At 40.2% G+C, this 24,854-nt stretch overlaps 1 protein-coding gene across 6 annotated transcripts in view; it reads left to right on the top strand.

Moving 5' to 3' along the window:
- The first annotated feature begins 1,669 nt into the window (after window positions 1–1,669).
- APP (amyloid beta precursor protein) overlaps window positions 1,670–24,854 on the top strand; it is a 272,596-nt gene continuing 249,411 nt past the window's right edge. For 2 of the 6 annotated variants that reach the window (XM_057696996.1, XM_057696992.1), the window contains exon 1: window positions 1,684–1,902. In XM_057696996.1, the coding sequence (XP_057552979.1) occupies window positions 1,846–1,902 (57 nt within the window). In that variant the 5' untranslated portion in view covers window positions 1,684–1,845. Of the gene's footprint in view, window positions 1,903–24,854 lie in introns of all 6 variants that reach the window. The other 4 variants (XM_057696995.1, XM_057696997.1, XM_057696998.1 and 1 more) reach the window with 4 other exon arrangements.

The raw sequence follows: 24,854 nt of genomic DNA, 5'->3' as shown, positions 1-24,854 counted from the left end.
TTGGTTGAATGCTCTACCGTTGCCATCTTAAAATGCCTAATTTTGGAACAAAGGGTCCCACTTTTTCATTTGGCACCCGCCCCTGCAAATTTTGAAGCTGGTCCTCCTCCCTCCCCATCTTTGAATCACACTCCTATCTGCATTCAGATGCCTTCAATTGCTCCTAAAAACCTGGGACAGGCAGAATTGTGGTGGTGGGTAACCGTGTTTGGAAGCAACTGAGTTTTGCTGCCACTGGGGCTTTTTTCCCCCTGCAGTCCCAACTTCTTGTCACTTCCTTGCTGTCAGATTTGGGAGGAGTTCCTTAGTGTCAGCTTCCTAACTCGTGAATGGGAATAATACCAGTAAGGTCCTCATTGGCTTTTGTGGGAAGTAAATGACAAGGCATGTAAACAAATGATTCACGGTGACAAATATTTGTCATTATTCGTGGGAGGACGTTCAAAGGTCATTCAGGGGAAAAAGTAATCTTTGGGTCAGGCTTGGATGCCTGGTGGGACGCGGGTGAGGGGTAAAGATAGAAGACAACATCTACGGCAGCTGGCAGAGAAATACTGACTTCTCCGGAAAGCCAGCATCCTCCTGGCTAAGCCATGATCCCACCTCTAAGTCCATGGCTTCATTTTCTCCCATCAGACCCACTGTGAACTGTGCCTTGGTGACTGATGCTCCTTCAGGTCAAAAACAGGGGATACATCTGGGCAGTTCTAGACCATTCCAGACTCACTGGACACTAACCTGGCATTGGATAGTTTGTGTTTAATCTAGGGGAGAGGGGCTTCCCAGAAGGTTCATTTCTGTAATTTAGGACAGACACGAGGAAGAACAAGGTCCGAGTCTGACAGGGTCAGAAGTTCTGAGGTATGGGGGCCGAACAGGAATCATCTTTCCAGACCCTTCCCCTCTTAACTTGCACTTCACCCACATCTCAGATGATGTTACATCCCTGCCTGATTAAAAAAAAAAATCCTCAAATCTCAAAACAAAAACAAACAAAAAATAAACAACAACAAAATATATATATATATATATTTTTTTTTTTTTTAAAAAACCTTCTTTAAAGGAGAAGTAAATAGGTCGCCGCTTCTTCTCCAGGTCCGGCGCCTTTCTCCTTCGGTTTGGTCTAAAGATAGAAATTCCAGGTTGCTAGTGGTTGCTTCTGAAGGAAAAAAAAATGAGGCTTTTGCTCTCCTTACAAGCAAAGAAATCCCATTTTCTTTAAGCTTGTCTTGTTCTCATTCCCGTCCAGACACGCCTCCCCCACCTCTCCAAAGAGAGACAAAAAGCGAAATGCGGATACAAACGCGCCCCAGCAGCAGCCCTTCACACGACACCCCCGAGAGGCCTGCGGGGTCGGCTGAGTCAAGCTCACGGGTGCGAGCGGGGAGCGCTCTCGACTTTTCTGGAGCCCAGACGTCCTAGGACTCACCTTTCCCTGCTCCTGCACCGTCCCTCTCCCGGCCCCGGACTCTGCCTCCTACTGCTCGCGGGGTCCGCGCGGCCGGCGGCCGGGGAGGCGCGCGGGGAGCCGGGGGCGCCGCACCTGTGGGCGCCGGGGGCGCGGGCCCCTCCCGGCAGAGCGGGCGCAGCTCCCCGGCGGCTCCGCTAGGGGTCTCTCTCGGGTGCCGAGCGGGGTGGGTCGGATCAGCTGACTCTCCGGGCTCCCAGCCCCGCCGCCGCGCTGCTGCTCCGTCAGTTTCCTCGGCAGCGGGCGGAGAGAGCACCCGGAGCCGCGCGAGCGCGGGGCCACCGGAGACGGCGGGGGCGGCGGCGACACCCGCAGAGCAGGCGCGCGGCGGATCCCACTCGCACAGCAGCGCACTCGGTGCCCCGCGCAGGGTCGCGATGCTGCCCGGTTTGGCACTGGTCCTGCTGGCCGCCTGGACGGCTCGGGCGCTGGAGGTGGGTGCCGCGCCTCGGAATGGGGTGGGTGGGTGGTTGGGAGAACGGAGGGGACCCGATCCCTCCAAGTCTTTAATCCGGAGAAGTCGGGGACGGTCGAGGGGTCCTCTCTCTCCTCCGAGCCCAACGCCCCCGCTTGCGGGCGCCCTGCGCATCCCCGCTTCTGGCCCAGCCCTGCCCCGGGGACGCGCGCTCCGGCCCGCGGAGAGGGAGCGGGCGAGGCTTCGGGCCCCTGGGTCCGCGCCAGTCGGGGGCGAGAAGAGGAGGAGGCTGTCCTGAGCTCAGATCCTGACTCAGTCCCTGCCTCGGGGGCCGGGGGGCCGGGGGCCGGGGGAGGCGTGAGACATCCAGATGGGAGATAGGGGGAGGGAGCACGTGGAGAAAACCGAAAACGCAGCGACCCTGGATCCTGTCCCTAGCTCTTAATCGCTGCCCTTTCCTTTCTCTCGGGCCCTGGTGAGGAGGAGTCGGGACAGCTCGGGAAGCTGGGTACTCCCCCACCCACCCCCCGCTTCCCTTTGCCTTTTCCGCTGCGTTTCACCTTCCCTTCTCATCCCCACCACCCCTTCTCGGCCTGACCTCCTTCCTCCTCCTTACTCTTCGCGGCTGCTAGGGGCCGTCGCCTGAGTGCGACCCCAGGCAGGGTCGCGCACCACCCTCCGCAGGCAAACTTTGTACATTTCTGCGTCTCCCTTTTGTGTTAAGTTGCGAGAGATGGGAAGGGTTGGAGACCCGCAGCCACCTCGCACCTTCCCCAAGCCTGGACGTTCCGGGCGTTCGCTCGCACCCTCGGTTTCTCCCGGAGAGGAAGACGGTCCCCGGGAACAAAAGCCGCGACACCCTGCCCTCGCGAGCCCGGGGCGCGGCGGGCTGAGCCGCGCTGGTCTGTGCGCCACCGAGGCTCCCGCCTGACTCCCTGCCCGGCGCTGCGCGTCTGTCCCGGAGGGGGCTGGGGCGCTGCTGGGGCCCCTCTGCTTCACCCCACCTCCCATCACTCCCGCGGCTTGCTAATTCCGTTCTCGGTTGTAAAGTCTTTGGGGAAAAATGAGCGGAGAGTGGGGTGTGCGCCTGGAAAGGGCAGTGGCGGGTGGTGGGGAGGCACGAGCTTTTCCCTCCTGTGCATCAAAGGAGGCGTTTGTGTGATAAAGGCGCGGCCTCTTCCCTGGCAGCCCTGGGCACTCTGGTTTAGCTCCCCTGGGGGCGCGGGCTGCTGGGGAGGGTCCTCGCGGTCTTTTTTTTAGGGTGCAGATAAAAGGATTGAATTGAGTGAAGATTAAGACGGAGAAGATGGCGCCTCTGCAGTGCAGCAAAGAAAAGCTGTGGAGGCTGCAGCCTGGTGAAATCCACCCACCACTAGGTGTATAACAAGTCTTCCCCCATTCATCCAACTCTGGAACATTCAGCTAACGCTTGTGCAAAGTGACTATTTTCCTTTTTATCTGAAGATGCTTAGAAGTTGTTTGCTTGACAGTTGGGGCATAAAAGGTTGTATTTCTCATCCTTTGGATTCCCATTCCGTATTTTACCATTTGTAACCTCCCTTCCCTGGTGTTTTGTTGGTTTTTTTTTTCCTCCTTTTCCCCTACATCATGGTAATTTTCCAAAAAAGCAATTTCTGCACAAATGTTTTCCTGCAGTTCCACTGAGACTGTGCTGACTGTTACACCGTTACACCGTTTTAGTCCCTAATTTACAAGGTCATTGAACTTTTTCCCCTTCTGTCTTTTACCTACAAGTGGCTCAGGAATCACCTCAGGGCTAGTTAAGGCAGATTGTTATAAGAGTTGAAGAATCTGGTTTTCTCTTTTTAAAAATGTATTTAATTAAGGGAGCTAGGATTTTTCCAGCATTTAAATTTATTCCTGTGATTATTTCATCTCTCCCGATTGTCTTATTACACATTAAAAGACACAAATTAAGTAATTAAAAGCATATCACATCCTTTATAGTTGAAGGTTTTACCAAAAAGTGAGTATTTAACTTTTTTGGGCAATATTTTTTTCTGTGTAAAAGGAGGCAGCGTGTAGGCAAACATGATTCAGATTTCTTTTTTAGCCTGTTTGATTGCATTTTTTGCTCTTCCTCCCATTCTTTTGGACATTTTCACTGGTTATTGTCCCCTCCTTCAAGGGGTGGATGTGAGAATCACATTAGTTCATCTTGCAAAGTGTTAATGGAAAGGTAGGCAGTTCACTCTGATGAGGTTTGAGGAGGGTTTAAGCCACTAAATCTCTGTCCACTGAAAAGAAGTAATTATGAGTTGACCGTCTTTTGGAGGGCTTAGAAAATAGGTCTGCTGCAGATGGCAGAAATGACTAAGGGCAATGATAAAAGGGCCTCAGCTTCTGAGGGAAGTGTCATTACCTGAGTTGATGATTTTCCCTGGTACAGTGACAGAGTATGAGCTAAAAAGGCCCTGGCATTTATTTATTTAGTTAGTTAGTTAAACTTGCTTCCTCTTAAGTTTTATTTTCTTATATTGTGGGGTTTAATCTAATCACAAGTATCTGCTTGGATAGTGGTGCTGATTGACAGATCATACTGTCCAGAACTGACCTGATGGTAGATGCCTGGGCACAGACTAGTAAAGCTCAGATTTGATGGTGAGCTACAAGGAGTCACTGTTTCTGGCTGACCCGTGGGAAGCCATGATAACCGGCAGGGCACCCAAGTGGCACTCTTGTCACCCTAACCAGCAGAGGAACCTGGGAGGCCATTAGTACTACAGAGAAGTACTCCAGAGGGAATGATGATCTCTGGTTCTGGTTGGGGAAATGAAGAGGAACATACAACTAAACAGATCACAAGGTTAAATTAGGAATGACACTGAAAAAAAAAAAGAAATAATGTGGTCCATTGAATATTGGTTTGAAGAAAAACAGAGACGTCAGAAACAGATTCACAGACGTGGGGAACGGACTTGTGGTTGCCGGGGGGTGGGGGTGGGGGGGCTTGGATTGGGAGTTTGGGACTAGCAGATGCAGACTATAATATTATATATACAGTAGATAAACAGCAAGGTCCTACTGTGTAGCACAGAGAACTATATTCAACATCCTGTAATAAACCATAACAGAACAGAAAAAAAAAAAGAGATTATCATGGAGATTATCATTGTGGAAAAGGCTTTCTCCCTGTTGCTAGAGGACCTCTATTTTATGTTACTGTTCATGGCAGCATAGAGGCTTCTAAACAGATATTTGTGTGAAGATGAAGGTTGTCAGTCATTCTAAAAATAAACAGCTATTATGTGCCTTTCATGTGGCCATTAAACTGCCATTGGAGAGTGTGGTAAAATTCAGTAGAAATGTACATTCTCTTTCTGCACATTTGATCTAGGTGGGGATATGTAGTACCTTAAGAGACTTACAAATCATTTTCCATTAATACACTTCTTTAATCTCTGCCTAGTTATATCAATTACAAATGCAAAGATAAACCTTATACATGTACTTTAAAAATAAAGCTTCAGGATGTAACGTTTAGTTTACTTGCATACACCTTATTTCCTCCACCCTCCTGTTCCCAGGAAGTTTGCAGAGTTAATAAGTCAGGCACATGTTTATAAAAGAAAACAAAGTGTCAAATACCAAGAGGAAAGTACCGATTAAGTGAGTGAAAGTATTAATAGTATAAACATCTATATGTGAGGAATAAAGGAACAGTGGGATGAGATAATTCTGGAGAATTTCCTGGTGGTTCCTGTCCAGCCAGATTTGTATCTCTGGTCTGGGGAATGGAGATTAAGTCTTTGCATTTACAATATTTGTGTTTTTTTTTTAAATTTTATTATATTTTGGGGGGTACACCAAGTTCAATCATCTCTTTTTATACACATACAATATCTGTTTACATACCTCCCTCCACCTGTCACCTGCGCGGGCACGTGGGCGCCCACACCCCTACTCCCCTGAGGGTGTGGGTGGAGCCAGTGTGGGATTTGATTTTCTAAGTTTCTTTGTCTGTTCATTTGGGACATTTTTAATTGATTCTCTTTTTGGGCCAAGCCCTGAAACTAGTCTGGTGAACAAAACTGTCATTTGCTTCAGGAAGCTTCCAGTCTAGTGAGGAAGGCAGACCATAAACAAATCATTATAAATGTGTGCTCATGGACTGTGACAGATGCTGAGACAGAAAGCCAAGGTGCAGGGTACACTCTGGAGAGGAGTAGGGAATTCCAAATAAGGAGGTGAGGGGCTGAAGGTGAGGGGCTGGAAGCAGAGTCTGAGAGCTCTGATACCGCATCTTCAGGAGGACCTTGACTGAGGGAGTGAGTCCGCGATGAAAAAAAGTGGTTCACTGGGCAGCAGTTAGAAGGGTGGGGAAAGTAAAATGTTTTCCTTTTTCTTTTTTTTTCCTAGTAGTTTTTTACCTCATCATATTCTACTTGACTATGAAATGGTTTCCTTTTCATAGTAGGACCTCACATACATATGTATGGAGTGGGAATTAATACACCATCTTCTGCAAATCCTTGAGGATGCTGTCACCCTGTGTGTCACAGCCCGTATCCAGATACACTCTCATGAGTGGCTGGAGAAGGATGGAGGGTGGCAGGCGGAGGACGCCAAAGTGAAGGAATGAGCAGACCCCCTGAATGAGTAGCAAGTTTAAGCCAGAAAATGTCTATTTCTTAATTTTTCTTGTAGTTGTTAGTAAAAGGAAAGCCAATAGTACCTGAACCCTCAAACTGAATTTGGAAATGAAAACCAGAGCGAAGGGGAAAATGTTATGTAACTCTTTCTTCGGTTTAATGTAGATAGTTTAAGAAATAACCGTTTCAGTGAGGACACTAGTGTTTTTCTTTGAAAAAAAAAATCTGGTGAATTTTCCTCTTCAGATTAATGGTTAACAGATATGCTTTACTGGTACTTTTTTAGAAATAGAAATGCACCAAAAACTGGATTCAAATGGACTGCTCTAGGAATAAAGTAATTCATTGAGAAAAAAAAACCTTGGACGTGTTCATGAACTAATATCTATGAAAAACGCATGCTGAATAGATTAGTTAGCTGACTATTCAGAGTGGGATACAGAAGACTGTTTCATGTTATGAAATCTTAGCTGAGATGGGGAGCTCAGAGACCATTTTACTTAGATTTATTTTGTGTGGCCACATTTGGAAGAAACATGAAATACAAATTTAGCTTGAGCATTGCTAGAATTATAGTATTTTATGAAAGAAGGTAGTGATTGAAATGGGGAAAATGAGAGGCTTTTAAAAGCCAGCTTTATGGAAAGTAGTGGAATTGTTCCTACATTTATAGCCTTAATTTCGATACCAAGGTGATGTGAGGCCAGCAACCAAGTCGTAGAGCTACTCACATGTTCAGGGAGGGCAGCATTTCACAGTGATCAAGCTATTGACTGTGGCCTGGCTCATGCCTCAGTTTTTTCCTTTGTAAAATGGGGAAAATAATGTTCATGATTGTTGAAGATTGAGTTAATACATATGTAAGATGCTCGGAACAGTAAATGAGTAATATATATGTAATATGTTGGTACTTTGTAAGCACTGTATTAGTTACAACTACTGTTGATGATGATGATGATGTTGTAAAATAGGTACATTTAATTTCATATATTGTTGAAAGTTAAAAAAAGACTATATGATGTTTCACTTACTGACTAATGAGCTTACCAACCAGTTAAGACTGTTATAGGAATTTGGCAGTTTATTCATGAGAAGAATGAATTGATTTTAAATTGTAAAAAAGATATTGCAGGTAAAATTTTTATCACAAATAAAATTTTTAAAATAGATGTTATAAAATTTCATTTATTAAATATTCATATGTATTTTATATTTCCATTGGCTTTTTAAAACATCAAAACAATTCATGCTCATAGGAGAACTTGAACAATACAAAAATATGTAAAAAGCATAAGCAGTTGTTACACAAATGAGTAAGATCTATTTTAAATGTGTGCACCCTGGCAGCTTGCTACACACGTCTGAAATTGAGCAAGGTTATATTCTGGCTCGATTATTAACTCAGCTATTAGTTGACTATCAGCTTGTGCAGAGAACTGTGAATAAGCTTCGTTTAATTCTCAGCAAAACCTTTTCTAGAAAAGTGATTAAACAGGTTTGGCCAATCTGGGCAGAAATGGAAAATTTTCAAATGCCAGCAGAAAAATTTTGGTCCTACCTAGAATAGAAGCTTGAAATAATCTTCATCAGAGGACGAGGAAACCAAAAAGCAGACTGCTTGAGAAGGCAACACTTCTGTAGGAAATCAGTTTACAAAATAAAATGCTTTACATTACTAGCTAGATGATGGTAAACTTTATAGGGGTCTACTCTCAAACGTTATAGAGATCTACTGCTTAATTAAAAGCATACTTTTTAAAATCAGCATATTTTGCTCATTATAAAATAAAAGATTTCCAATCTCAGTTTCAAAATTGGGCTGAAGATATTAGAAAATACCCCAAATAGGTAATAGTGTGGTTAAGGTATGATTAACACATTGAAGAATCAATAAGCAAAGTCTCAAGGAATCTGTATGGTTTTTTTTTTATCACACCAGTTCATGTATTTCTTTATCACTGTCCTACTCAATCAAAAAAAGTGGGTTCAAGTCAGAGGATGCAATTATTGTAACCATGTTTGTCCTAAACATGCTGCTCAGAGTAGATACAGTGAAGAATCAAGGTACCACAACCACTTATGTTGGATCAGTGAGCGGGGGCAAGAAATAAGCAAGATGAACATTTCAGAAAAGGGAAAAGAACAATAAACCTGCATTGTAGATAAACAAATTCTAGAATTCTTAAGGTCTTATTAGTGATGGACCCCAATGTTTGTATCTTCTAATTTCCAGATGGTCTCTCTCTCTTTTCTTTCTAAGTTGAGATGAGTTTTAGCTGAGAAGTTTGAGCAAGAAAAAAAAATTTTGTGATTTATTTTGTTGATATGAAATAGTTCTTTGCCTGGGTGTCTTTCGTGGAGAATCTAATAATTTGTCCTATGCTATCATTTCGCTTCCACAGAAACCCACATTCTATCTTCACTAAAGAATGTTTAAGGCATCCTAGGTAATCAGGACTGATAAATTACTTTTTAGCCTTAAAGGATGCTTATGAGAGTAAGAGATTTGCTCTATCAAGAAAAGTCATTTGTATTAAGTGAAGAAATGTGTTGTTACTCTTCTTGCTTTGTTGAATTTCAAAGCTTTACTGACTGATGTATTTTGATCCGTTGGAGACATTTTACAGGAATAAAGAGGAGGTTTAATCCTACCCTTGAGATATATTTGTCTACTTTAGACCTGACCTCTTACCCCCAAGTGACCACAGACTCATTTGTTGTTTCTCCTGTCTGCATGCTGGATTACAATAAAACTAGCAAGGCAACATAATTGTTACTTTTAGTCCAAAATGAAGAAAATAATATTGTCTATTAAGGCTTGGTTATTACAAAAAAGGACTTTTTATGTTGCTCTTACTAATGGATGGCTTTTCAAAAGCATAATTATTGTTTTTATGAATAACATGACTCAGTTATTTTATAATGGAATTAATAGGCACACATCAAAGAGATAGATAAATGCTATTTTGTAACCATATTTGTTGATTTTTTTTCTTTCAAAAAAAAAGTCTTTATCAACTTTGAAGGTTGAGCCTTTAGAACTGATGCAAACTTTTTGTAATCTTTGCTTAACTCTTCAGAGACTAACATAAAAACTTATCATGTGAAAAGTTATATTTGAGAGCAAATATTCCCCATGCTGATGCTCTTAATTACTTGTTTGTTTTTTTTTTAAACAAATAGTTTTGTTATTGCAGTGTATTGGTTTGAAAATGTAAGTGATGAGTTTTTAAGAAATTCCCATGGAAACTTGCAAGTGTGCAGACTGATCATTCTAAGAATAATTTTTTCACATACTTACATATTAGGTGAATGACTAATTTAAAATTTAAACCAAATTTCTATAGAGAAGTTACTAGCATATTTTTATACACAGAAACAGATTTTTATGAGCACACTCAGAAAAGGAAAATTCACTCCCTCATTTAACCAATATCTTTGAGATCCCTCCCGTCATGGGAGTTTACAGTGTAAAGATGAGTAGACAGAATAAATAGCAAGTAATATGGGACGTGGAAACAATTAAGTTGGGTAAGGATATCATAGGCGAATGCTAGGTGGAAATCTGCTGTGAGTGTCATAGTTTATGTGGTGTTAGGAAAATTCTCTGACCTGGTTACTACCCAGATGTAAACTTGGATATCTGGAGGAGACAACTGTTTATTCGCTGTGATACAGAATAACCAGTGACAGGGATCACCTTTGGTGGTTAGATATTCAAAACAAAAATAGTGGGCAGAGAAGGGGATATTGACTGTGATCACAAACTGTTTTCTATAATTTGTTTTGTAACTCACTACAGTGCCTTACATCTAGTATTTATTAAACATTTGACAAATGTTTTAAATCGGGCCTCTAGGAATTTTATACTGTAGTGATAATTATGTTTAATTCTTGACAGTTGAATTAACTTCTCTTGTGTTTAAGAAAATTGTGAATGACACCTAACTACCAGTGTACAGAAAAAAATTGTCCTTTATTTTATTTTTAATTTATTTACTTATTTATTTTATTTATTTATTGGCTGCGTTGGGTCTTTGTTGCTGCACACGGGCTTTCTCTAGTTGCTGCTAGCGGGGGCTACTCTTCATTGTGGTGCGCAGGCTCCTCATTGCAGTGGCCTCTCCCACTGCGGAGCACGGGCCCCAGGCGCGTGGACTTCAATAGTTGGGGCACATGGGCTCGGCAGTTGCGGCTCACAGGCTGTAGAGCACAGGCCAATAGCTGTGGCGCACGGGCCCAGTTGCTCCGTGGCATGTGGAATCTTCCCAGGGCAGGGCTCAAACCCGTGTCCCCTGCATTGGCAGGCGGATTCTTCACCACTGTGCCACCTAGGAAGTCCTATCCTTTAAATAGGATTTATTTTTTCAGCCTTTTCTAAAACATTTTATTGTGAAAAGGTTATAAAAGTGCTGTCAGCAACTTCATTTGCAACTCTTTATTTCAGACATTTGGTTGACCTAGCAAAAAAAATGCCTTGTTTGTGAAATATTTCATCAGTCCTCTGATTGGGACATTTTCAGTTGAGGGTGCCTAGAAATGATTTTCTTTGAATAAGGCAGTGGAATTTAAAAAGAAAACATTGTTTATTGGAATGAAGTTGAGTGGCCATCAGAATGAAAATTTCATTGTCATTGTCTCTTTTCAGTTTTCTGCTTTTTTGCCATTTTACAGCTAATATTTACTTTTTACTTTAGTGTGAACCAGGATCAAAATTGGCCCTTGAAGAAGAAAACTGAAATTCTGTTACTTCTATTCTTTAAGGCAATTGTCCTTTTCAAGTTCAAGGGCTTGAAGCCAATGCCGCTATATGCTATTAACTGGACAGGCATTGAAGACCTAACTGAGGTCATTATAATTATTCTTGTGTCTTGCCAGTGTTTCCTCAGGCTTGTTTTTAATGTTTCGTGTCAAGTTTTAAATCCTCTTACACCACAGAATCCAGAAAATTTCAATCCAATAAAAGTAAACTAAATTTTAAAATCCTGTAGTTGTTTTGTGTAGGGCAGATTCTTGGCTAAGTGACAGGACGATTGAACAGGAAGGCAGCGTACATATTTCTGTTGGTTTGAGGAATCGTGAAAGACTCCAGTTTCAAGAGTACATTTGTAACAAAACTGCAGTTTTGGAATCACTGCATACTTGTTCAGTGAAGTATAAGAGAAGGGAATGCTCTGAGGGTAACATATGACTGAATGGCTCAATTGGTAGCAGCAAAGGCTGCTGGGTAGGGCTATCTTAAGACCGTGCAAGTCCCAGAAAATTGGGACTGAGTAATTAATCAACATGGCCATTTGAGACATCCAGGACAGAGATAATGAACAGGGATGACATACTTAAATAAGCAAGATAGGAAGCAGACCCACCCAGTCCCCAAGGAATTCCTTTCCTTGTCTGTATTTGCCCTTTGAATATTTTACTTCCCTTTCAAGGTTAAATTTGTATCTTTGTGAATTTCCTCGGTAGTGCTGTAAGGACACAGATGGGGGAATTATTCAGTTGGTTGGGAGTATTTCATGTGTATGTATTCTTAGTTGTATTTATTGACTTCATAAATAGCCAATAAAGAGAAAAACATTTTAGCTTAGGCTTTTTGTTTTTTTTTTTTTCCTGGAGGAAAGAAAAAAAGACATTGGTTAAAATATCATTCTGAGGGTTTATTGCCATTGTTGAATTATTTATGCTTTTTAAAAAAATCTGACACATAACCTTATTTCTGGTTTGCTCATTCATCTCAGAAATGTAACATGTGAAATGCAAACCCAAGCCCATTGGTTGATTCTTTTGTTTGCGGATGAGGGGAAAGTTTAATGCAGGATATTTAATTGGATATTTGGATTATGTGTTCACCTGTTTTGTCTGCATTCCAAATTTTCTCAGGGCATTTGTGATCGACTCCTGTGTTACTAACACTGATTTGGGTTTTTGATTTTTGTTATTACTAATATTTTTATCTCACTGTATTTTTCTCCCACTTTCCTTGAATTTTAAAAACATCATTCATTTTTTGGACACACACTGGATGCCTTCTGTGTTTCAGGGTGACAGGAGCCCTAGAATCTCAGTGTGGTTGTGAGTAAACAGTGAAGTGACTCAGTCTGTTCCTTGAAGGATTCGCAGCCTGACGGGAAGAAAGAGATGCAGAAATAATTAGGTACTGTGTGCCAAAGGTATAAGGTATAAGGTCTCCATAGGGAAGACGGGCAGCATTTGAACTGGGTTTCAAGGATAAGTGGAGGTTAACTGGGGCATGGTTGGGCTTTCCGGACAGAAGGAGCAGCGAGGGTGTAGAGGTTCAAAAGAGGAAGCCATATGAATGTGGATGAGAGAGATGGTGTGCGGACAGTAGGAGACTAAGAGCTTTGGATGCCTTCATGAGTTTGAACTTCATTTTTTTCAGTAAGAGGTTCCTTTTAGATGTTCCTAAAATGGGGGTAACCATTGATGACTATGGTTCAGTTAGGTTTAGGAGCTTTTGCAGAAGTCCTTGTCGATGTCTGCTTTATCTTGCTAGCCAGATGGTAGCACCTAGCTGCCAGGGAGGCTGGTACATGTAGTCTTTTAGCTGGGAGTACAGACACCAGGAATACATTCAAGGTTTTCTTATTGATAAAAGGTAGGGTATTGGGTGACAACTGGCATTTTGAGATGTAGAGGGAATACAATACAAAGGCATGTAGAGGAAAATAGGTAGATTAATAACCAGACCAAAGGGAAGATCATCCATGAGCAATCAGGGTAGATTTTGGGGATTTACCCACTTCTTATCTGCTCACTAACCACATAGGATGCACATCTTTAGGGAGTGATGGAGGAGGAGATGGGGAAAGCTGTTTTGTTTTTATGGCAGGAACACCCGAGAATTAAGCCTTTACTGTGGTGCATTGCACCCAAGATGGTTTAGACTTGTGGTCCTGGAAATCCTTGCAATCAGAGTGACGGATACAGGGATAATTCCAGTGGCACTGTGGATAGTAATGGCAGCGTCACTTTACTCTCCCCACTGGTAGACTATCTTTCATTTGATCTAGAAACTTCCCTAAAGCACCCTTGTTGTTGTGCTTCTTCTTTGAAAGGAATAGCGGATAAAACAAGCTTTGAGGTTTTTAGAAAGTAGGATGATACTGAGAATCTCTTTTGAGCTAGATTTCCCTGCCATGTTCAACTTCTTTTCCATTGCTACACAGCCTTTCAGATCTGCTTATGTGCACCTGTGTTATTAAAACAAATTGAAAGATCTGTGGAAAAGAGGAAATAAACCTTAATATATTTATGTCAGTAAAAATGGGACTGTCATTTTAAAATTCATCTTAATTACTTATCTATTTCTTATTCATTTCAATTACTCTAGATGTGGGCAAATGAAGATATTTACCAAAAAGTATATGATGAAATAAAGATGTGGGAGAAAAACTTAGAATCTTGATCAGGCTTGATATAATCATCCTTGTTAGGAAGTGTTTGAGGTTTACCAGCACCTCAAGGTTTGTTTAAAATATGTCCCAATAGTTTAACATATTGTAATGTACATGGTTCTGTCTTAAGGAAGTGTCTAAAATATCATGGTTCCTCAAAAACTACTCTTGGTTTTATTTTCTGCATTCTTTCTTTTTGAACCCTTTGTTCTCTTTAAGAGTAATGAAAAGCACAGTTTAAGTTTGATCATCTTAAATCTTGGCATTTCTTTTCTTTTTTCTTTTGAAGTATCTAGCAAAGAAAATATTTTATCGTATCACTTCAAGGGACAACCTTCAGAAAAACAACTGACAATTTGCAGTGTTTGAAATAGTTGTTGATTAATCCTGAGAATCAGAAAGAGGAGCCAATATGTGTTTGAACATATATTTTTCTCACACCACCCTGGTCATATCTCTGCTTCCTTGATCATTTAAACTACATTAAATTAATTGATGCAGATTGCAAAAATTAGTGGAAAAGTTTCTAGTTAGATATCAGTGAAATGTGCTCCATCCGTGCAGGTTCATTTTAGGTGTTCCTATTAAACACGAATGTGAGTTTTAAAAAAAAGAAGATAGTGATCATCTTTATGAAGGAAACTCAATTGTTACTTTAAATATATATTCAATTGAAAGGAAACAGAAAACAGTTGTGCCTGTGTGAAGGTACATCCATTTAGTATTATGCTTCAATCCTATAATACGATCCTACAGTTAATAAGTAAGATTTAGCCTTAGAGTAAATGAAGTGATATTGATTATTTTTAAGCCCAGTCTTATTTGCTGTTGATTCATTGTTGGTGAGCAGAACAAGAGCACAAAAGCAAGGCTTTAACACAGCCATTTGTAAGTATTGTGGGGAAATGATAAGCCCCAAATCCTAATAGTGGGGAGCCACGGAATGGCAAGTTCCATTCAGATGCTCGATGCTTTCCTGATATCCTTGCTTAATGCCCAGGCCTAACTCCAAAACAAAGCAGTTCAATAAGAGTATAATGGGACCACAGATGTGATTTAAAATTTTCTAGTAGCCACATCAAAGAGAAAAGAGACTGGCAAAATTAGTATGTTTTAGTGCACCCAATAAATGTAAAATATCATTTCAATATGTGGTCAGTATAAAAATTATTAATGAAATATATTACATTTTTTTTCATTTTATGCCCTCAACATTTTACCCATAGGGCATATTTTAATTCAGACCAGCCACATTTCATGTAGTCAATAGCCACATGTGGCTGGTGGCTACCATATTGGACAGTGCAGCTGTAGAGGGGCTAACTCGATTTACGACTGTCTAGGAAAAGAATCAGGTTTTGGAGCAGATAGTATCTATAAGACCTCCTTTCTATGCCCCCTTATTTTACAGGTGAAGAAATTGGGATCTGGAGATGTTGAGTTGCCCAGTATCTTGAATATTAAAGGTCAAAGCCCAATCCTTGTCCTCTGGTTTCTTATCTTTCTTCATCACCCTGATTCTTCCTTCTTCTTTTCTATGTTGCTCTATCCACTTGAATATGTACTAGTGTTAGGTGGTTGCTATCAGTTAAATATTTTTTTAACACCTTAATTGCTCTTTGGTTGCATTGGGTCTTCCTTGCTGCGCGCGGGCTTTCTGTGGTTGGGGAGAGGGGGGCTACTCTTCATTGCAGCACGCGGGCTTCTTATTGCACTGGCTCCTCTTGTTGTGGCTTACGGGCTCTAGGCACATGAGCTACAGTAGTTGTGGCACTCGGGCTCAACAGTTGTGGCTCTCAGGCTCTACAGCGCATGCTCGGTAGTTGTGCACAGGCTTATTTGCTCCGCAGCATGTGGGATCTTACCAGACCAGGGATTGAACCCGTGTCCCCTGCATTGGCAGGCGGATTCTTAACCACCGTGCCACCAGGGAAGCCCACTATCAGTTAAATATTGAACTTTAAGAAAATCTGGCCCACCTGAGGAAGGCATGGCCTGATCTGGAAAAACCTCTTTGGGGCAGGGTAAATAAAATTACCAGGGATATCTAGACTCTCTCAGTGGAATAGTAATGTGAGATGATGCTGGGTCCAGTGAGCAATTTTGTTTTGGTGTGGGCACTGTTGGAGTAGGAGTTGGATGGACCCTTTGGGGCTCATAGTATGTAATTCTGAACACTGGTTGAAATGTCAACTGCCCAGTGAAAGGAAAGGAGATTAAGGTGGCGTCATGCACTATGCACCATTTGTTGTGTGTATGAGGTCTCTTCCTGGAAACACTGGATTAAGCTTTCGTTTTCTTTTTTCTTTCGTTTTTTGGAAGGCTGCCCATGTGTGCCCATAGTTCTTACTTAGTTATACTTAAAGTATGATGTTTTTTGACAACTGAAGCCCAGTGCACTCCTGGCATGTAAAGCAGTTATTTTCCGAATGCAAGCAAATGTGGAAAGCTTACTGCAGAGCGTTTTGGGTTGGCAAAGGCAGGGGATTGATGTACTCCTGGGATCATTGCTGTAAAGTATTTGTTTTACGGTGTGAAAAAGCGTGATGAGTGAACTTTTATAGTCGGGAGTTGTTTTAAAATATTTATCAACCTGGGTGTTGTAGATTGTATGAGTACTTTGAAGAGAGTTTATGTTTATTCAGTGACTTAGGTTTCGTGATTTTAGATTTCGTGTTAAACTTGAAAATTTTTCTGTTTGAGTCTTAGGACTCCTCATCTGTGGCTAGACTTTCCCCACAATGCATTGATCTTTAAGTAAAGCATGCACTGTATTTTCTTCATATCCTGTGATGAAAATAATTGCATTTTGCAAATGCTGATGTATTGGACAATGCTTAGAGGATTCAGGGCTTGCAGGAATGAGTTAAAAGTACAGGAATATCTGTATCTCCTTTGACAGTTGACTATTAAACTTAAAAAAAATTGTCTTTAAGCCTAAAAAAAAATCCACTTTTTTTTTAAACCAGTTTTCTATATATTTTTCATAGTAAATATAACCAAGAGGAACAGAAGTTTAGAGCTTTAAGCTGTTTTGGAGAGTCATAGTTTTAAAAATTATGTATATGTTAGATTTTTTTGAATTAGAAAAGTGTTACAACTTCACTGTAGATAACTTAGAGAAAATATAAAACATGCATAATCCTAACACCCACAAATGTCTGTTTTATTTCATTTTTTAAAGCATTTTTGAGACCATGCTGTAGATTGCATTTTATATCCTGCATTTTATTCCTTAACATTAAATCTCATGTCATTGTAAGTTCTTTGTAAGTATAATGTCTGATGGATATATGAATCTGTTTAGGGCAACGGGAGCTATGCAGTTGTGGACACGTTTTTTTTATTTGGCATTTCCAACCCAAGGTTAGGATGAAAGTAGTGATGTAGTGGGGAGTCTGTGCCAAATACCTGTTAATATTTTAAGTATTTATTGAATAATCTAAATTACTGCTCTCAAGTAGTGTTCAACACACTGGCCCCTCCAGTATAATATAGTACTTAAAGAAAAAGAGATGAACAGAAACTGTAGAGATTAACAAAGATAAAGAAATGAAGAAAACCTGACCTAGTAATTCAAACAAGCAATCCTCTTATTTAATAGTTCCATGATCAGGACTTCGCTGGTGGTCCAGTGGGGTAAGACTCCCTACTCCCAGTGCAGGGGGCCCTGGTTCAATCCCTGGTCAGGGAATTAGATCCCACATGCTGCAACTAAGAGGTCCACATGCCACAACTAAAAAGCCCATATGCCGCAACTAAAAGATCCTATGTACCACAATGAAACCCTGGCGCAGCCAAAATAAATAAATAAAATAAAATAAATATTTAAAAAAATAGTGCCACGATCACTTTTGTAGGTAGAAGTCTGACTCTAAGAAGTTATTAGGCCTGATAGGCAGCTGTAGCCAGGGATCAAATGTAGACATCAGTGAAATTGTGATTTCAGTTTCTAGAGCCATTTAGTGGGAGCATTAATTAGGTAACATGATTACACAGATGTAAATAAAGCATCCTCCTTCCATTTCCCTGCTGTTTAAGTGTCTCCTGAGTTTTTGTGGTTAAAAAATAAATCGGAAACATTTGTTGCATGAAGTTCCCAAAGGTAAGAATCTTTAGCCACAAAAAAGAAGATTTGTCTTTAAATTTAACAATGTGTGATGAGGTGCCAACTTGCATAGAACCCTGTGTAGGGTTGTGGAACCCATTCACCCAGACCCATACTGTATTAATCTTTGATTATTAACTGCTATTACGTGGACGTTTAACCAGTTATATATTACTGTAGTTCATATCATAGATTTTTGGAGCAGGGACTGTGTTATGTACTTATTATTTTAAATAAATGGAATACTGTAAATATACAGTGAATAAATGTCACCCCTGCAAGCCCAAACCTCTTAACTGCTCTTTCTTAAAATGGTATATAATGTCTCAGACCTAATCGCTTCTTTAGGACTATCACTTTTTTGTGGACCTCTTCCCCTCCTTCCTCCCCAAACCATATAAAAATATTAACATCAAATAAAATTTGTATGCTTTTTCTCCGCTGATCTGTCTTTTGTTGGTTTAATTTGCACAGTCAGGAACTGAGCATAAGAGGGTAGAGGAAAAAACCGTTTTCCTCTCCTACAAGTATCCAAGCTGGCGAGAATAGTAAGTGCGAAGGCCGTGAGGTGTTGCAGAAGTATGTGAACTGTTACAAACACCCCAAGAATTATGTGTATGTAATTTATCGATGATGGTTCACATTGATGAATCATTTATGGAAACTAATGGTAAGTGTCTTCCATACTGAATTTACTCAGTCTTGGAAAAGAATGTGTGTTTTAATCAAGAGGAATTTATGGAAGACATTCTGTATTCTGAACATTCAAAGCAGTTCTTAGAGTATATAATAATTCATCTTTGCTTCTATTCAAAAATTGAAGAAGGGAGGAAATGCTGCTTTACAGTTATTTCAGGTTTTTTGTTTTTTTTTGTTTCTAAGAAACATTAGAAATTTGGCAGTCAGTCATGTCATATTGTTGAGATTTTTTAGTTCTGGAATAAACACCTCTAATTCTGGCATATGTAAAAATAGATGCTTTCTTGGCTTTTGCAATAATAATAATAATAGACAGGTATCTAGCTCTTTCCATGATCCGGGCACTGTTGGAAGTGCTTCTCTTGTACTCAACAGCCACCTGTGAGGGAGCTACTGGCAACTTATCCCCATTCCATGTGTCAAGCTCGTGAAGTAGCAGCAGGGGAGGAGCTTGAACGTGGACCAGGTTCAAGCTCTCTGTCTTCACTGTCTGTATTCTTAACCACTTATCTCTTCTGCCTCTGGCAAAATAGAGTAATGGATGGCGTTCACCTAGTGTTTCCTCTTGGACTCGGCATTGAGCTCCTTGAGGAAGCAGGCCAGGGTTACAGTGGCTGCTTGTTCCACCTTTAGCTCCTGGCGGATCCGCCTTCCACCAGCCTCACCTGCACGGAATTCCAAGCACCGATGTCTCAACGTGGTGTCTTCTCCCCTTCTACAGCCACCTCTCCCAGCCCAGTCGTGTTCTTTCCCTTTCTCTCAACCCCAGATAAGATTGTTCAGAGTGTAGACATTGGAGTCATTCAGACCTTGGAATTGAGTCACAACGCCTTCAGTTATAGAGTTATAACCAGCAGGAAAATGACTTCACTTCCCTAAACCTAAATTTCCACATCTACAAATTTGGTCAGGCGGAAAAGTCAATTAAGGATCAGATACAAAGCATAGCAGGCCCTGAACGAATAATGGCTCTGGTTTTCATTTTGAGTCTCTTTGTAACATCCTTGATCCTCAAGTCAGCCCCACTTTACCCTTATGGAAATGCAAAGGCTGGGGCAGTGGCCCAGTGGCCCGTGACACTGCACTGTGTAGCTTCCCATTTCAGTGCTGTCACATAGCTGGAAGGCTATGGTATCTCACCATTTCATTGATAACATTTTCGACATCTGAAAACAGGAATGACCTATTTTAAATCCTGCGTAAACTTTGGTCGCGTTGTTTGAGTTTGAAATGTCTGTGAACCCAGAAGAAAAACCATTGGGAAAGGAATGTCAAGCATGCACGTCCAGGATGCGGCTCTCTTCCCCCGGCCGCTTTCCTGCCCTTCCCAGTCCTGCCCCTCCTTGGCATGTTCAGCAGTGACCGTACACAAGCGACAGTCTTGGCTGCTGGGACCAGCTGGAAGCAGCCACAGAATTCCCGGCTGTTCTCTTTCAAAGATCTCTGCTAACCCCTTTGAAAATGAAGAGATTGTTTGTCACCTATCGAAGGGGACTGGGAAGGAGATAACTGAGAGATCTTTCTGATGGGACCTGTGGCTTCTGGTACCTGCAGAAGCTTCCTGAGATGGTAGTGCTTATGCTTTAAGTAGAATCAACTTAAATCTCTGGGGACCTGCTCACACATTGCTCATACTGTGTATGAGAAATGTGCATTTCTCCTCACATTTGATCAGTGTACTTCCGTTCTCATGTCACATAGACATTAGATTCAGGGAAAAAAATCACCATGTACCTGTGGTGATTTCGGGTGACTTAAATTTCATTAATGCACAAAGTATGAATTGGATAGAGCAGTCTGTTTTGTTTTTGGCAGGGGTGGGGCGGGTTATTTTCGAGTGGGGGGTTAATCTGGATTGGGGAGGGATTGGATTTTTCAGGACAATTCCAAGAGACTGCAGGGGTGTTTGGTGTTTTGATTCTAGAAGGATATACATTCCCTCTTCTCCATTTCTTCTTTCTGGCCTGACAAGTATAAGGCCCTATCAGGTGTTGGTCTGTGTGATCGTGTTACACCCACATCCTGTAGCTGCGTCCAAGTGCTTTGAGGCTGACTTAACACGGATTAATTTAACAGTTGCTATGTGAATGCAGATGCTCTCTGCTGCTTATTTCTAATAAGTTGATCAAGCCATATTAAAAAAAGTTTTTCCTCTTTAAGAAGTCACGTCTTCCTATGAAGCTGTAGACCAATAAAGTAAAACTGAAATGCTTAGCACTAAAATTAGTATATTATATTTAAAGCTCTTTTCCTCAGACTGATTATGACATGCTCCTCTATTGAATTTCTAGGCAGATGCTTATTCATAAAAATAAGGCTGATATAAATGGTAGTGTTCAAATGTTAACACCAGTCAGTTTTTGCAGTTTGACCTTTCCTAGTAGCTAAATAAATATTTTTTGCACCGAGAAAAGAATTATTTAACATTTGTGAGCTAGCAGTAGTCAAGTGAATTCAGAATCTGAATGCAACAGGTGAGACCCCAGGTAGAAACACGAAAACATACTGATGTCAGAGCAAAGCAAGCTACACTGTGTTAGAGAAGCAGTTCTAGAGGGAGGGATATTTATAAGCATACTAGATACTGAGGAAAACTAACACAATTATTATGAAAGTCATCTGGGAAAATCATTAGGTAAGAATAGACAGAAAAAAACTCAGGAAATATGTCAAGATATAGAAATTAAAACTACATAGCATATGCAAAGACAAAGCAAAAGGACAAAATAGAGGTCTAGAAATAAACTGGTCTATAGATTGCAAATGAATGCAAGATAAAAGTGGTTTTCCACATCAAAGGGGGAAAAGAGATTATTCAGTAAATGGTGTTGATGATATCTGTCCATAGAGATTATTTACAGTTTCTGTAACAAAAGGCAAATTTCTTTATACCATACATTCCATACATATTTCATTATGAACTTCTGAAAGAATTGAAAAGAAATGGACCCCCAAAAAAGAAAAAAGCAAAGAATTTTAACAAGTAGTATTTTTCAGGAAAAAATATAGACATAGCCAATAAACCAATAAACTGCTTAATCTCGTTAGTAATCAAAGAAATGCAAATTAAAACAGTGAGATAAGTTTTTTTTTAACATTCTGATGGCAGAAACTAAACAGTCTTGCCAGAGTCGGGAACTATGTGAAGAAACACATTTTCTCCTACTGTCATTGCTGCAAGAGCATTGTCAAGAGCAGTCATTCACAGCTTTATGTGCACACCCCTTGATTCAGCAATTCTAGGAATTAGAATTATAGTATATTATATATAAGTGGCCACAGATGAGGATGTCGTCGGAGCATTATCTGTATCACTTAAACACCTGTTTTTTCACTATGTTGCACCAAACTGAAATGTTATGCCGTCATAAACAAAAAACAATGTTAAGTGAAAAGAGTTCAGAAAGCAAGCATAATAAATTACATTAAGGAAAGTTTTACATAGAAAACAAAATTTATGTGCATAAACATATCTGCAAGATTCAAGTAAATCTAAAATTTGCCTCTAGATGGTGAGATGGTGGAATGGAGGAGAGAGTAGTAGTACATATTTATTTATCGTTGTTACTTATGTAATATTTGGATCTTGTAAACCGTAAGCAGACACTTTAGAGGTGTCCTACCAAGATGTCTCACTGCATCTTGGATGTATAATTCCTTGGTTCTGTCATTCCTGGTAGGTGATCACCTGGCTTCTAACTGTTGTCCCCAGAGACTTCCTTCCACAGACAAGCCACCCTATTCCATTTAAAACATCTCTAATTTTAGGAAGACATGTATTTTGATGTGATATCTAGAATCCTCCCAGTTGTTCTTCTAAGGAACATTACTTTTATAAAGTTGAACATAACAAGTTCTATTGTATCATAAAACGAGGTCATTTCAGTGAATTTCATCTGTTTTCATGGGTAACTGATTCTTATATCAAAACTTGCTTTTGAAAGTTTTGGAAACATAAATTATTGCTTAAGGCTCATGTGCCCTGCATTGAACATCAAGAAATAACTTCTTCAATGCAGAGTTCCTAGTGTGGATGCTTCTACTATCCTTTCTGAAAATTGATGGAGTTCTTGTCAATTTAATGGAAATATTCTCTCCTCACTGAACTTCATTCTGAGATTTGTTATATTTTCTGCATTTAAACCCAGAAGGTTATTGAAAAGACTTGACCTTGATAAAATATTTGTTTTTATCTTATTTTATACTTTCTTAACAAATGGGAATTATAAATGACTTTTTAATTTAAGGTTGAATATAGACCCTCTTAAGGTAATAACAAATGTTTTAATGACTATTTGGGTATGGGGCCAGTATAATAAAATGCGCATTGTTTAAGATAGAAAAGATTTGTGCAGTATTATGCTGAATTAAGACTAAATTGAGGTTGTATCTTGGATAACGTAAACCAAATATGAAATGTGGAGAACATTCTTTCCAATTTACAAAGTTGTTTGCAGCATAAAGGCTCACTCACTAACTTAATATTCTTTTTTTAACTTTGTAAGAAAGGCAGGGCAAATACTATCTCAAAATAAAATATGAACAAAATTGGTTCAGTGAAACTGCATAATTTGCTGCAAATTGTGGCAGACAATTTGGTTGAGGTTGGAACCCAGGGTCTTGATAACTTAATGTAGAAGTAGCCTAACCAGGGCACCTCTCTGTAACTCTGGTAAAGTCTAAAAGAACAATAACCAATAACTTTTGATTTTCAAAACTCCATTATTTTTGAAGACATTTTTGTTACTTATCCTTTTCTTTGGCTTATATATTAAACATTTAACATTTAAGCATTTTTTTCCATCTTAAAGTTGATTTTCCCACTCATTTTATGAATCAAAACTATTACCAATTCATTCCCGTTCCACATTGGTTATAAAAGTTGGAGGTTATAGCAAGTAAAGTAATACTGAATTTTTCTAAACCTGTCTTTGACCTTAAATAAAGATTTTTAAATTTTGTATAAAATCAATGATTTAAAAAATTCAACCTCTTTTAATAAAAATCTAGTATTGACTATCTTACTTTGTTTTGCCTTTTCCTGAAATACAGGTAGGATTTATTTTTACTCATTTTCTTAAGTGATGCTGAGTGACATTATCCTAATTTTGAAACATCTAATAGGGAAACATCTAATAGGATTAAAATAGTTCTGTGGAAAAATAGGTATGAAGCTTGGTAAAAAAGGCACATGATATTCCCATCTTAGAAAAGTGTTAGTTACTGTAATAAACCAGCAGCAATATTCTTGGCAAAGCTCTCAGGAGGAGGCATCAGGCTAGAGATGTTTGGTGGTGCAACTTCTTGAGTTTTCCTAGTTTCTCAACGTTCTCAGCTTGGTTGCCAAGGTATTTCACCTGTCCTGGATGGGTGTCCAGCTTTAATACCCAATGAGTATTTACCAAGCCACTTATACACACAAACATGTTTCAGTGCAACTCCAGCATAATCATCTTAATGGTTACAAAAACTCCTTTTGCAATACCCCATCCTTGGGATGGGTACCATTTCTTTTTCCTTCATCTTGCAGCCTTGTCCATAGATTACACAGTATGACCAGGCAATCCATATGTGCTCCTTATAGCCATGTAGAGGTGACCTAGCTGGGCATACACAATTGGTTATCTCTGAGGTATTGGCCGTTTGTGCAGGTCAAGGGCCTTCCACAGGCCTTTCTGAATTCTTGAATGCTTTTTATTTGCGAATCTCTTTGAATGTCATAACTGTTACCATTTCTTTTGAAAACTCACCTTACACCTCTCTGTTTCTTTATCTGTAAAATGGGAATAATTAGAAAATGCCTAACTTCTAGGGTTGTTGGGAGGATTAAAAGAAATAATAGCCCCTGGGATATAGTATATGCTCAGTAAATATTTATTATTATACTCTGTAAGCCAGCATTGTGACTGGCTTATAACGTTTTCTATTTGCCAGGTATTTTCAGTGGCTCTGTCAGTGTACACACCCATGTGTATAAGTGACAACATGTAATAACCTTATTAACCCTCTGCCTTCATCATCAGCTCTTATCCCCAAAGTAAAGGAACTCAGTCATCCACAACCCTGTCTTGCAGTTCTGTTTTTCAATAGAAAATTAAAAGCAGTTTATCTTTCCTTTGGTTTCATTGCTTTCTTT

This window comes from Hippopotamus amphibius, chromosome 10, assembly GCF_030028045.1.
Source record: "Hippopotamus amphibius kiboko isolate mHipAmp2 chromosome 10, mHipAmp2.hap2, whole genome shotgun sequence".
In the NCBI taxonomy this organism is placed as follows: domain Eukaryota; kingdom Metazoa; phylum Chordata; class Mammalia; order Artiodactyla; family Hippopotamidae; genus Hippopotamus; species Hippopotamus amphibius.
The sequence above is the reverse complement of the archived record's forward strand: the minus strand, read 5'-3'. Positions and strand labels throughout refer to the sequence as shown.